At 38.9% G+C, this 14,744-nt stretch overlaps 1 protein-coding gene across 1 annotated transcript; it reads left to right on the forward strand.

Annotated features, from left to right (window-relative positions):
• Window positions 1-646: 646 nt before the first annotated feature.
• LOC117474777 lies at window positions 647-11,063 on the forward strand. The gene is made up of 6 exons (XM_034120782.1): window positions 647-778; window positions 1,198-1,678; window positions 1,766-1,872; window positions 1,993-2,096; window positions 2,742-2,853; window positions 10,718-11,063. The coding sequence occupies exons 2-6, from the start codon at window positions 1,277-1,279 to the stop codon at window positions 11,061-11,063; spliced, it is 1,071 nt and encodes a 356-aa protein (XP_033976673.1). The 5' UTR covers window positions 647-778; window positions 1,198-1,276.
• The last annotated feature ends 3,681 nt before the right edge of the window (window positions 11,064-14,744 follow it).

Consider the following 14,744-nt stretch of genomic DNA (forward strand, 5'->3'; position numbering starts at 1 on the left):
AGATAATAACACATTAAGCACAGGATAATTGTATAACTGTACATTTTACATTCAAACGAATAAAAAAGAGTTTAAAAGAATAAATCCCTGCTCTGTCCGTGTCATATTATGATATATTGCTGAATTATTATAGCTGATGCTTTGAGTTGGATCTATATTGTCACAGTGAACAAACAATGTATTTGTGAAATAGTGGAGTTAAAAATACAGAGTTTATCTGGATTAGAAGTATAAAACAGCATAAATACTGGAGCAAAGTGAATCTAACAAATGATTGACGTTTTCTTTTCAATATTCTGAGCTGCTGTCATGCTATATTAGTGGAAATCTTTTTACTTGGAATCCCATTCCCTTTGTTTACAGCCAATAACAGTCCATCATCTTGGAGATAAATGACTTTCCATTAGTCAAATGTTTGTGTCTATCTTCAACGAGCTCCTTATCAATTGGCTACTTATTTACAGATAACAGATTCAAATTCAAAATGCCCCTTGTAGCCCCACTTGTGAACTCCTTGTGGGTGGCACCAATCTGGGTGGCACCAATCTGTAAGAAGCCTGGTGATTGGATACTGGACACGTCACTCAAAATATAGTCTGCTCTCATTGGTCCTAAGCCAAAATAAGCACCCTAGAAGCCACGCCCCTTTCATGCAGCATAGCACCCGTCGGAAGTTGCTGTGTGAAGTGGAGTAAAAAACGGGATGTTGAGGTAGTTTTTAAACTCTTCGACATTTCTTTGGACATTTTTTATATTCTGTTGCAGACACAGAAGAACGGTAAGTCGTGGGTTTGAAAGGAATTACATATTGCTCACTTTAATGCAAGAAAAAAGGGGAGGTCCGAAGTTAGCTAGCTAGCGAGTTAGCATTTGTAATTATTAGCCATTACGTTTTAACTATCAATAAAAAACAACAACATTACAGTCTCTTACATCGTGACATTTTGTTAAGCTTATTCTATTAAGATGTCTGTTTTGCTAGTTATTGTCACCTCTCATTGGCTGATCTTGATTAGCATTTGCAGCAGCTGTGGGGAGTTCTCTCTAGTGATTGCAAAGTAAAAGCCAGCTGAAACCCCACCAAAGTATCTGTTCTTGTTGATGTCAGTGATAGGCGCTGTCTTGAGTGAAAATGGCCCCGATGCATGCTGTGATTTTGTTAGTGCTGTTTTGTTCTGCCTACTGTTATCGGTCCAGAGGAAGAGCTCGCAATGGCCCGCTTGTGCGAAACCCTGAACAAGAGTGGGAGAGAATCCAGAAAGTAATAAGTGACGAAATGAGTGAGGACCTCAAACCGAAATTCCTGAGGGCGGCAAGTAGTGCATCTACAACACTTGCACCAAGGCAAGTTCCTGTGTATCTGGTTGTATCTTCCTCCGATGACCATAAAAGTGCCTTCAAGCCAGAAAAGGGTGCCATACCCCTACCACCCTCGCTCAGACAAATGTTACTTCAGACTGCCACCACTACTATTGCATCCAGAACAACAGCCAGACCAAAGCTGATTGAAATCGTGTGCCATGTTGACAGAATGTATGTTAGAGTAAGGAAAGAGATCTTTAAGTACACAGATGCATGGAAATCTCTTAAACTAGGCACCTGTTCTGTTAACAAAAGTACCAAAGACCATTACTACTTCCTCTACCTTCTGACGGATAGCTGTGGATTCAAGACAGAGGTTGGTAAAGCAGTTTTATGTGTTTTGAAAACATTAAAGCTTTTATATTGACAAACCTCAACCAACACAAATCTTTGTCTGATCCAGAATAATGCAGATTTCCGGGTGATCAGCAATGTGGCCAACTACCAGCCAAACACAGTAGTTTTAAGAGAAATGCCATTTACCATTCCTGTGCAGTGTAAATATCCAAGGTAAGATATTTAATCATGATTTTTCTATATTGCTGACCTCAATACAGAAAATGGAAAACTTGTAAGACTGTGACAACTGCTATTCCCTACCTTGTCGTAATGTTCTCTTGTCTGTTGCAGATTCTTTCACTCCTATAAAGTTGGCTTCTACCCTGAAGTGAAGGGAGGCACTGTTTTAAAAGAACTCTCACCAAAGAGCAGCTTCACCCTTACTCCTCAAGATGGTATGTTTCGTTTAAACAGGAATGTTCTCCTTTTCTCACTTGGTGTTTCTCCAAGTCTCAATATAAACCTTGAACAGATCTGGGGAGAAACTTTAGATGTATTACAAGATCCTCCTAATGTTGCATGGTTTTTCAAACTGCTTAACATTTTAGAGCAGAATAAAATAATGTGGTGGTACACTTTAACCCAAATGCGCAAGTACATTAGTGTTCTAATTATAATGCACATTGTCTCAAACTAGCAGTGGGGTTTAACAAAAAATTGGTCAAAGCTTGTGAGATCAATTACTTTATTGGCAGCTTTTAGCTTCATTTGAGAACCTACACCTGTAATACCTAAATGGGGGAAAGAAACAACAATAAATTCAAAGCAGGACAAACTTGGTATTGCAACTTCTTTAATAAATTGTTTTATTACCAATTGTTATGCCAAGGTCTGATCTATTAAGACTTTTGCAGGTTCCCTTAAAAAATATGAGTGTATTCAATACATGCACTACAAGTGTTCTCTGGAATGTATCACTGCTAAAAAGCCAAAGCAGCAAGCATTTTCCTACTGTGTTACCAAACGGCAAATGTGTGACAGCCTTGCTTAATTTATATGAATCTAAAACGTTAGTTTGCCGACATCATTCTTTTCCACAGCATCTGGCAATGACATCGCTGTCACCAAATATTTACTGCACATTGGTCAGCAAATGTACTTTGAGGCCAAGCAACCTGAGGAGGCTGCTGCACGCACTGGAGCGATGAGGATGTACAGCTTTGAGAACACTTTCATGATCAATCATTATAAAACATATCATATATATTATTCTGAAATGGACCAATCTGCACGATGACAACTTTTACTTTTGATAATTTAAGTATATGTTGATGCTAATACTTTCCCACTTTTACTTGAGTAACATTTTGAATGCAGGACTTTACTTGTAACAGAGTATTTACACTCTGGTACTTCTACTTTTACTGAAGTACCAGATCTGAGTACTTCTTCCACCTCTGCTTCTTCCATCACTGGGAACAGTAATATCACACACATCTGGAGGATTGTTGGTGTTTGTTATAGTGAGTCACTTAGATTTCCAAGTATACTGGAGATTGGAACAGTACTTCGGCGGCACTCGATGACGTAGTATGCTTGAAATAGTGGCTCTGAAGCAGCTTTACTCGCGATTGAGAAACACCCACTGTGTCCCTCTCATCCTGAATTTGTCTAAATGAAGTCGGCCTGGACACTTTGGGGTCAAAGGGACAGGTGCATGGGCTGACAAAAACGGTCAGTGAGTAAATATAGTATTTATTTACATTCTCAGCAAGAAGAGCAGCCAAAGACACACAGATGCAAATAAAACTTTATCTGGCAAATCTTAGTCAAATTTGAACACAGTGATGACACTCTTTAATTCAGTTTAGTCTCTGAAGTCCACTGCGAGGGGGGACCCAAGTTCCCATCAGCAAAAACACGTCGGTTTGCTATCCTGGCTCCAAAATGGTGGAATGAGCTCCCCATTGACATCAGGACAGCAGAAAGCTTACACATCTTCCGGCGCAGACTAAAAACTAATCTCTTTCGACTCCACTTTGAGCAATACAATTACTAACAAAGCACTTATATACTAACTAAGCACTTACATAACAAAGCACTTATATACTAACAAAGGACTGGCTTATCTAAAGCCAGTTGAGTAGCACTTAAAATGTTTTGGCTCTATGAAACCTAATGTACTTATATGATAAGCTTGTATCTTCTTGGTTGAATGCACTTATTGTAATTCGCTTTGGATAAAAACGTCAGCTAAATGCAATGTAATGTAATGTTAAACTGCACTGTAACTTTTATTCATTTTAATGTTTATTTTATTATCTTTGCTTTTTAATGACTGTTTTTAAATGCCATTTTCTTAATGTCTTTCATTTTTGTAAAGCACTTTGAATTGCCTTGTGTTGAAAGGTGCTATATAAATAAACTTGCCTTGCCTTGCCTTGCCTAAAGGATAGACTTCAATAGGTACCTTTTAACACTTGTAACTGGGCTAATTTACCCCATGTTAACAAATATCCTTTGGTGGGAAACAATAAGTGTGGATTTTGACTTTATGGCTAACTTACGTGATGCTAAAAATAGGGTGTTGCATTGTGTAATGGAAACTTCTGGAGCATGTAGTCGAAACACAATGAAACACGGGGAGAGCTTGAGCTTGATGGCAAGCACTGAAGATTTATTTGAAGTTACGGACGGAGAATTGACAAAGACATTTGCTGCAGCCAGAAGTTGACACGGCGGTATCCCAACCAATCCTCAAGATCTCTACCCCAGAGCCTTGTATTTAGCTGGTGACAAGAGAATAATCAACATTGTGCACAGATAGATCAGGCAAAGCAATAAGACACCTCTATCAGCTGACGCCAACAGGCAGGAATAAGGAGACAAAACACAAGGTTGCAGGCCTGTGCTCAGCGAGGGCAGTAAAAACTGATTAACTAGGTAAAAGTCAAAGTCAACTTTATTGTCAATCTCAAAATATGTTTGTACAGTACACACAGAAAATCGAAATACTGTTTCCCACAGTCCCGAGGTATAACAAAAAAACACACATTAAAATGCATACCATTGCTACGCTGACGACACGCAGGAGAGACTGAAAAGAGTCAAGGCAAGCTTATAAAAGTTAACAGCATTTAATTACACAAAAGATTCGGTGGTTTACAAATGAAATTGCAAGCGGAGACACTCTCCCCATGTCTTGGTCAGCCCAGGTCAGGAGGTGAGAACTCCTGATTCTTGGCTTCGTCTTCCTGTTGTCATCTGAGGTCTTCTCCTATTGGCCAGCGTCGTCGGGGGCGGGTCCAATGCAATTCCTGCCTTTTTTGTTGCTAAATTACATCCTTCTGGTGTCTGTGGTTATTTAAACACTCCCTGATAAACGTTATTCAGCGTCAATAAATGAGTGCTAATCCCAGTGTGTTTAGTGTACAACATCACATGTCATTTCACCTTCAATTCACGGTTTCAAAACGTTAGCCACATGCTAATGCTAACCGGAAATGAAGGATTTTCAGAATAAAACTGCTTTTAAGCTGACGGAATGTTTACACTAAATTATGCCATAAAACATTGATTTTAATTTCTAACAATCCCTCCTTTCACACCTTTTAAGGTGTGAACACAATACTGAAATCAATGAGTTCTTCATAAGACTGCTTTTAAACTGACGGTATGTTTTAGACTAAATTATGCCATAAAACATTGATTTTAATTTCTAACAATCCCTCCTTTCACACCTTTTAAGGTGTGAACACAATACTGAAATCAATGAGTTCTTCATCTGAACTTTGCATAGTACATAACTCATATCAAAAACATACTATCAAAATGGAATGGTTCAAATAACCGTCATCAAAAATACAAAAAATGCTTCGGTTGGTCTTCAACATAAGTTTTCCCTTGTGCTTAAACTTCTAGTTTTAACATTCAATATCACTTTTCAAAATAGCAGCAATTAGCTTGGTATTTGAACATTTCTTTCTCCCTCCTTTCACAGAAACAGTTCTCATACCACATTCAGTGTTAAGGCACTTGTTCTTTTACAAAATATAAGGATTAAACTATCTGAAAATAGCTAAATATTACTTTTTTTTTTTTTTTAAACAATCTTATCCTCTTCAGTTTTTTTGCATACACCCCCTTTTTCAACTAAATTTTAGCGCCATTCTATCGGTCTGTTTTTATCTAACTGTGTCATCTTGTTACTGTGTCTCTGGTGTAATTTATGAATCTCTGCTGGTTACAGCAGATATAGTTCTCCCCATCCACATTCTTGTTGGTTATGGGACAGAGGAATAATAATTCAGAACCTGCTGATATCTGAATCTTACTACTTGGCATATGTTACAAACAAAATAAAACATCTTCATGGTGAACTAAATAACATATTTCAATAGCTCGGAAATGTCTGATGAGCATCTGTGTTATTCCTAAATAAAATCCTTGTAATCTTTCTCAAATCTAAATATAACAATGAACTATAAGACACACACTAACATTATGTAATACAATTTCATTATGGATTCAAAAACAACTGAAGTCATGATGCTGTCAGAGTGTGGTTTCCTGAGTGTATCTGTCCTGTAAGGTACGTCATTCTCTGCTTGGATCGTGTGCAGAAATCCCATCAATTTCACCTGGCAATACTGCTTCTACCTGTCTATCATCAAGCTGAAAAATGAATGCAGAATTCCAACATACTGTCATCAAATGTCTTTCTATTATGAATTTAAATTAAATGTATATCCCCATAATAGCCTAAACAATAAAGTCCATGGCTTTTACATCTATTTACCAGGCTAGTTACAAGATGTTGTCTAAATTAAATTCTGTGTCATTACATTACTATGTTTTAGCTTAACTTAACTGTAATATGTTCTTTCTATATTTCAAACCTCAGTTACTCTAATGTCTGTTAAAATATTACAAAATAGTTTCATTATCACAGGTCAACTTCTTCTGTATTCTATTCTGGAATTACATCTCTCACAGTAGCCCCTTGGCCACTGCATCTGTGTTACCTGTTCAAAATGCAATCAATATTTAGAAACATGTCAACATTCATCAAACAGTATCTTATCCCCAGATATGGAGCAGGTTAATTCTAAAACTATCATTCAATGCTCAGTTTGAACATCTGGGTTGGGGCGGAAGGTTTCTTTCAATCCCTAAAAGAAAAATTTAAATTGTGAATCTTACAGCCATGTTGACGTTATACATTTTAATTTCTAACACACGCATCTCTGCTTGTCTAGCTGACATCTCTCAGTGGATGTCTGCTCGCCACCTCAAGCTCAACCTTGACAAGACTGAACTGCTTTTTCTTCAGGGAAAAGATTGTCCCACTCTTGACCTAACAATCAACATCGGCACCTCGGTTGTTTCCCCGACTCAGACTGCAAGGAATCTGGGTGTGACCCTAGATAACAAACTGTCCTTCACTGCAAACATCGCTGCTACAACCCGCTGCTGCAGATACACTCTTTAGTTTAAAACATCAGGAGGATACGTCCCCTCCTCACCCAGAAAGCGACGCAGCTTCTGGTCCAGGCTCTTGTCATCTCACGCCTAGACTACTGCAACTCCCTCCTGGCTGGTCTACCTGCATGTGCCATCCGCTCTGCATCAGCCAAACGGCTCGCTGCACCAGCACTGCGAGGGGGACCCAAGTTCCCATCAGCAAAAACACGTGGGTTTGCTATCCTGGCTCCAAAATGGTGGAATGAGCTCCCCATTGACATCAGGACAGCAGAAAGCTTACACATCTTCCGGCGCAGACTGAAAACTCATCTCTTTCGACTCCACTTCGAACAATAAAATGAAAAAAATGAAAAACGAAAAAAACTTAGATACTAACAAAGCACTTACATACTAACAAAGGACTTATATAGGCTACTAATAAAGGACTGGCTTATCTAAAGCCAGTTGAGTAGCACACAAATGTTTTGGCTCTATGAAACCTAATGTTCTTATATGATTCTGTTTTCTTCTAGTTTGTATCTTCTTGGTCGAATGCACTTATTGTAAGTCGCTTTGGATAAAAGCGTCAGCTAAATGTAATGTAATGCAAGAACACTCAATATTTACAAAAAAACACAAAATAACCGTTTACTTCAAGTAAGCAAGATATATATAAAAAAAGATGATGTACATAGTGCAAATGGGAGTGCAAACATTTCCATAGCAGCGTAAAAGTGACTGGTGTTGGATTTGTTGTGTCTGTGTGTGTGGGGGGGTTTTAAAGTCCCGGTCCAGTGGGGGCAGGGTGGAGAGGTGAGATAGAGGGGAGAGAAGGGAGAGAGGGGGGAGAGGGGAGAGGTGGAAGGGGGGGGGGGGGAGAAAAGGGAGAGAAGGGAGAGAGGTTATGGGCCTAGGAAATTATTTCCCCAAAACATTGTACTGCATTATGTTGTGGTGAATAATAAATATTACAAGCACCTACCAATAAAAAAGATTTCCATCCATTTGAGTAAAACATTACCAGGGCTCGTCGGTAAGCCCTATATCTGTCTAGTACAAAAAATGTAGATAGATGTTGTAAGGTGTGTATGTATCTTTACTTTGCCCTTGAACATTATTATAATAAAGTTTGCACACGTTCCAGAGATTGCACGTTTTACATAACAGGAAAAAACATTTGTATATGAATATACTAGTCGTTTTCTATGAGTTTTGGACGGCCGAAGACATTACATTACCCACAATCCTCTGTAGCAACCATAGACTGTATAAAACAATTAAATAATACATTATTCCGAGTGTGCTTGCTTTTCTCTTTGAAAGTCATCACATAACGGCATTGTAATACATGTTTCGGCTGCATTAAATATGACATATCTGCCGTAGTTAACTCTATTTATAGAGCCCTGATGACAAGACTTCTAGACAAACAGGAACTGCCGCCAAAACTGAAAACTTGACGTGGATCTTAAATATATAAGCAATTAAACAACATCTTACATTTCTTTTCACACAATACGTCTCCTTGCAGTATCAACACTAATTCGGCTGACTTTTATATTTGATCCAATTGGTAGATAGGCTGTATTTACACCATAACAGTGCACAGCTGATAGAAAGGGACACCTACTGGTTAAAGCACGTTATTGCATTTTATAATTGTATTATTTATTAGGATAATCTGGTGTTTTTGAGTTGATGTGTAGTGGAGATATCACTGTCAAATCAATCGACAGTAAGGGGAATACTTACTTCCGGGTGTACAATTCTCCGTTATCCAATGGGAATGGACGCTCACATTGCCTTTAACAGCCTCCGACACAAACGAATGCCGTGCTTCCCTAAGCGTCAAATACCGCCGCCGATGGGAATACATTGCAATCAGTTGAAAGCTCTTTGCGTCCGTTTATGAAGCTGAAGGAGCCTCGGCGCGTCACAACTGGACGCCACGGGACCCTGACCAAGCGTCGCTCCTGGACGCTTAGGGAGTGAGAGTGTGTTGGTAAACGAGACACTGGATGTAAACTCAACCTACATATTCATGTATGTTCAAACTACATAACCATATAGCCCTGTGATCACAGAGGAGAGAGGGATTCAGAGCTGAAAAAATAACATAGATGTGGGGGAAACTTCTGTGTAGCAATGCAGGAGGAGTCACCGACTCAGGAAGGAGACACGGGGAGAGCTGGAGCTTTGATGTCAAACACTGATGGTTTATTTAGGAGCTTCGGCCGGAGAATTCACAAAACAAATCAGGAGTCAGACGTTCTGACTTCACGGTAGAGTTGCCACGTCAATTCTGAAGAACTCTCCCCCAGACACATGTATTTAGCTAGTTCAGAGAGAATAATCAACATTGTGCATAACAAGATAGAATCATAACACCTCTATCAGCTGACGCCAACAGGCAGGAACAGGGAGACAAAACACTGAGAGCACAGCAGCCAAGGTTACAGGTGCGTGTGCTCAGTCAGGACAGTATGAACTGATAAACTGGGTCAAAGTTATGGGCCTTGGAAAATATTTCCCCAAAACATTGTACTGCATTATGTTGTGGTGAATAATAAATATTACAAGCGCCTACCAATAAAAAATATTCTTTTTACCAGGGCTCGTCGGTAATCAAGCCCTATATCTGTCTAGTACAACAAATGTAAATAGATGTTGTTAGGTGTGTATGTATCTTTACTTTGCCCTTGAACATTATTATTATAAAGTTTGCATTGTACACGTTCCAGAGATTGCACGTTTTACATAAGAGGAAGAAACATTTGTATATGGATATGAGACACTGGATGTAAACTCAACCCATGTATTCATGTATGTTCAAACTACATAACCATATAGCCCTGTGATCACAGAGGAGAGAGGGATTCAGAGCTGAAAAAATAACATAGATATTATTTTTAAGAAGAAAAGACACAGACAATGCAATCAACAATTGACCAGTGAAGACTTAGCATACGTCAGGTAAATCAGTTGTTCATCTTTTTATTATTAAATCTCAATATGTTAAAAATAAAACTCTTCATGCTATCATTTTTGGGCATTTGGTCAACTATTTCATGAGCTAATCCCACTTTTAAATCTTGAACTTTGTCTGTTAAATTCAGTCTTTCAACAATTGTATAGCAGTATAACTAAATCTTGCTTTCTCCGCCTCATCAGAGTTATGGATTGGATTCTAAATCTCATTATACTTTCAAGTAAGTGTAACTCCTTTTACTTTCTCTAAGTGAACAGTCTCTGAATAAACATTAGTTTTCGTTTGACAAACCAATGTGACTTACAAGGATATAAAATGATCATTTGTCACAATACTGTAGTTTCTCTCAGCTGCAGCATGTTTTTGATTTTCTATTACACAGTTTCTCTCCTCCAGATATCAAACCAACCAATTAACCAATCATTAACTCAATCAATTACTACATTAATCAGTTAACAAACCAATCACTAACTTAATCATGCACTAACTAGATCAATCAATCAATCAATCAATTCAAATCATAATTTAAATGGCTCTTAAAATATAAAAGTGTAATTGAATATAATTTGAGTATGTTTATTGTATTTTCATTTGAAATGTATCTCCATGGCTTCTCTCCCACAGCGCTGTGCTCTCTGTCTTCATGAAAACCTGGCGAGAGGCTCAGAGTTTCTGCAGAGAGAATTGTCTCGACCTTGCCACCATAGAGGACCTGGGAGATATAGAAACAGTGCTGAGATCTGTTGAGGGCCAGTACGATGATGCCGTGTGGATAGGACTCATGAAAGGGGAGCGGAGGTGGCACTGGTCCATAACTGAAAAAGATTTCTACAAGAAGGGAGAAAGAGAGTATTTAATTTGGTACATGCAAGAAGATAATCGTTTCAACTGTGGAGCCTTCAACAACGGGACACTGTTTGTCAGAGAGTGCACCACCACACAACGTTCAATTTGCTTTGATGGTGAGTGACACTTTGATTCTGGAGTCACACACACACACACACACACACACACACACACACACACTTTAAAATGTGTGCCTCTACTGTGACATGTCTCCATGCTTTAAAAAGCTCTTTATTTTTCTCATACTGCCTGTGCTGCAGCACCTCTTTTCACCCTCTGTCTGAAACCAGAGCCCAGTCTGCTCTGATTGGTTAGCTGGCCGGTTCTGTTGTGATTGGTCAACCGCTTAGAGATGTCCCGCCCCCTAGCCTATCACGTACAATGTGTTGGAGCGCTAGCCAATAGGAAAATGAGTGATACATAGTGATGTCACTATGTTACAGACGTAAACAAAGGAGTCCAATGGAGGCGTTACAGGCAGGGGTTTTAGCCTTTGCAGACCATTTACATGCACACAAACCAATATAACGCAGTAGAAGGGAAACCCCAAAAAGCCTGTATACACAAGGCGTCTTTAAGGATCAAAACAATCAGCACCAGTCTTTCTAATACACAGAGAGACACACAAAAACGATAAACTTGTGGTTTTCTTCATAGGAGGAAAACAAGGTAGAGATCAGTACGTGCACGTTGCAAATGCTAGGACCTGGATTGCTGCTCGAGACCACTGCAGACAATTCTACACAGACCTGGCCAGTGTGAGGAATGATGCAGAGTATCAGATCATCAGGGAAGTAGCCGGGGACCAGCAAGTGTGGGTTGGCCTCTTCAGGGACATCTGGGTGTGGTCGGACCAGACATTATCCTCATTCAGATACTGGAAAACAGGCAAAGCTGTTTATACTCCATCTGACGGAAACTGTGGAGCTTTGATGAAGAGTGTTTCTGGACGATGGGGAGAACGGCTACGCGCAGAAAAACACCCGTTCCTCTGTAAATGTGGTGAGTTCTTCAATTTGATTCTTTCATATTCCCTGTTTAGTTAATTTTTTGAGCTCATAATCTAAATTATTTTATTATTTGTGAGAACAGGTGAACATACAGTATATGTCCATACAATAGTGTGTGTGTGAGCTTAAAGGTAGGGTAGGTAAGAATGGAGAAACTAGCTCGAGTAAGCTAGAATTTGAAAGTACACAACCGAAAAAAATCTGCCCCTTCCTTCAGACTTCCTTACAGAGCCCCTCCTCCAACACACACGAACGCGCACATGACCAATGAGGGCACGAGATAAGTTTGTGCACGAGATGGAAGGCTGACAGGCAGGTAGGCCATCCAATTATCTGCCGCGGGCCGAGGCAGATGATTGGTCGTGCTTTTTACAGCGCCACGGCTTCCACAGATGAAATATTTGCATATGTTTATTGCCAAAGCATTTAATTTGTTCATTGCTATCAGGATGTTAAGAGCATTCCATGGAATATAACAACAAGTGTTTCTGAAGTGAATTACCTTTAACTGTGTGTATTAAACAGGAATGTTCTGTGAGCTCAGATTTTATTTCTGCTTTTTTCAACTGTAGTATGTGCTCGTGTGTTTCATTGTTGGTGTGTAGGCTACTGCCTGATGATGCTTCATGAAAGGCAGGTTTTCCTATCAATAAAATCTCTGAGAAAAGGACACATTTTAGACCCTAAATATCTTGGTTCTTCACATTGTTCAGTTGTCTTACAGACAAAAACATCTTATTGGTTATTATTTTTCTTTTCTTTTGTATTTATTGCCATTTGATCTTGAGGTAATCCAAAAGTAAGAGAACGTTCTAGATGTTGATACTCTGATTTGATAGCAAATCGCTGAATAAAGCAGAGTTTATAAACTACTCTGTCTTTTCCGGTCATGATGGAATTAATGAAATATTTTGTGTCTCTCATTATATCAGGTCTCACTATGATGCATTTGAAAATGACTATCAGCTCACAGGACGCAGTGCTGGAAGAAAACCTTCCTGCAATGAAGAATGACCTCTTGATTCAAGTGAGTCCAAGGTCCCATTTTAAGTGTTGCAATAAAACATAGATGACATTTTGGATTTAAGCCAAATATGGCCATCTTCCTTGTCAAGATAAAAATCCAATAACAATCTGTCCCGTTTTTTAAACTGATGCAAATCATTATTTTCATAAGCTCCACTCCAGTCAACAGGCTTGTAGTAATGCACCTAAAGCTTTTTTTGATGGCCAAACATGCCAGAGGAAGAATAATTATTGCACTTTAGCCGTTTAAGGAGTAGTTTGTCCCAATACACAGTACTGTATGTCAAATGCAAGTTGCCAAAAATACCATGAAGTCCTACTGAATTTGGTCGCATATTGCAGTATGAAAACGTGCATAGTATTCGACCCACCATCTTCGGTGCTACGGAGAAGACATCACATTGACTGAAACCCTGAGAGAGAAGCAGAGCTCTCCATCTGTGGCGAGCATTAGCTCACATATTTTTACTTTAACGGTCCCCTATTATGCAAAATGCACTTTTCAATGTCTTTTATACATAAATATGTGTCCCCGGCCGGTGTGTAAGGAGACTCACAAAGTGTCCGAAAATACAACCCTCTCTCTTTTCCTCCTTACCCACATCTCTAAAAACGGGGGTACAACGGAGCTGATCCAGATTAGCTGTGGGCATGACGACATTACTAAAATGTGAATCAGAAACGTTGCTGTCAGAAACAATGCGCAACATGTTTTGGATGTAATATGGTCTGTGTTTACACTAGCAAGCAACGCTAACACTCAGAGCTAACCTGTACTGGAGAGAGTATGTGTAAAAAAGCAAGATATAAAAAGGTAGTGTCCTTGTGGTAAACATGCGGCAGAAAAAGCATTTGAGCTCCATACTGTTTCAGAAATAATCCTTGAAGTGGTTTGGAACATAATATGGCGTTTAATCACGGCAGCGTTTAGCTGAGTTTCAGTAGACACTCTTCTCTTCACAGAGCTCACTGCTTGCTAGTGATGTGACAGTGCAGTTGCAGTACATACTGAAAGAAAAAAGTATGCAGCCTTATTTTTGCACGAAAATTGTACGACATACATTGGTGTATAATATTTCATATCTGTTTATGCGACTACCATACTAAGACAATTCAACAATAGACATGTACAATTTAAGTTTAAGTTTTATTTTATTATTATTTTCCTGAATTTCTTGCACATTTTCCTGAAAAAAAAAACATATTGTGAGCTTTGCTTTTAATTTCTTTATTTTCTATTTTCTATTTCAGATCAAGAAGAAGCTGGCGGAGAAGGGTGTGAATGTTACGGAGTTACAGTGGAAATCTTTTGTAAGAACTACAAAGCAAAACTAACAATTGTAATATTAACAATGACTGTGTGCAATCTAAAATGTGTCTGAATTATAATCCTGTGATGACTTTCTTGATATACAGCAACACATCATTATCCTTATGTTGCAGTTATTATTTTTGATATGTGTTTATGCAGTGAATTATTATCTTTCTGGTCTATTCCTGCAACTTCCCTGAATGTGCATTCTCTCTATCCAAGAGGGGGCGTCTCCTCTGGTTGAACACATCAGGTTTTATAGAAGTTAACAAGAAAATAATCTTCCTATCACTTCATTAACTCGGTATCACTTCCAGCAAACATATTCTTTATAAGTTTACGTTTTAAATAAATATTTAAAACAGTAAACAGTTTACTTATTCCATTTAAGACAATAAGCAGGCCCGCCCCTCCCTACACGCAGATCACAAGGGGCCTCACATCGCGGAGGGGGCCT

The sequence above is a fragment of the Trematomus bernacchii genome, unplaced genomic scaffold (genome assembly GCF_902827165.1).
Source record: "Trematomus bernacchii unplaced genomic scaffold, fTreBer1.1, whole genome shotgun sequence".
NCBI lineage: Eukaryota > Metazoa > Chordata > Actinopteri > Perciformes > Nototheniidae > Trematomus > Trematomus bernacchii.

What these genes read in the sequence shown, in the direction of transcription:
- LOC117474777 (XM_034120782.1), top strand. Translation starts at nt 1,277, where the DNA reads ATGAGTGAGGACCTCAAACCGAAATTCCTGAGGGCGGCAAGTAGTGCA. An exon ending in CACCCTTACTCCTCAAGATG is followed by an intron (nt 2,097 to 2,741) that starts GTATGTTTCGTT and finishes TCTTTTCCACAG; the next exon opens with CATCTGGCAATGACATCGCT. An exon ending in CGCACTGGAGCGATGAGGAT is followed by an intron (nt 2,854 to 10,717) that starts GTACAGCTTTGA and finishes TCTCTCCCACAG; the next exon opens with CGCTGTGCTCTCTGTCTTCA.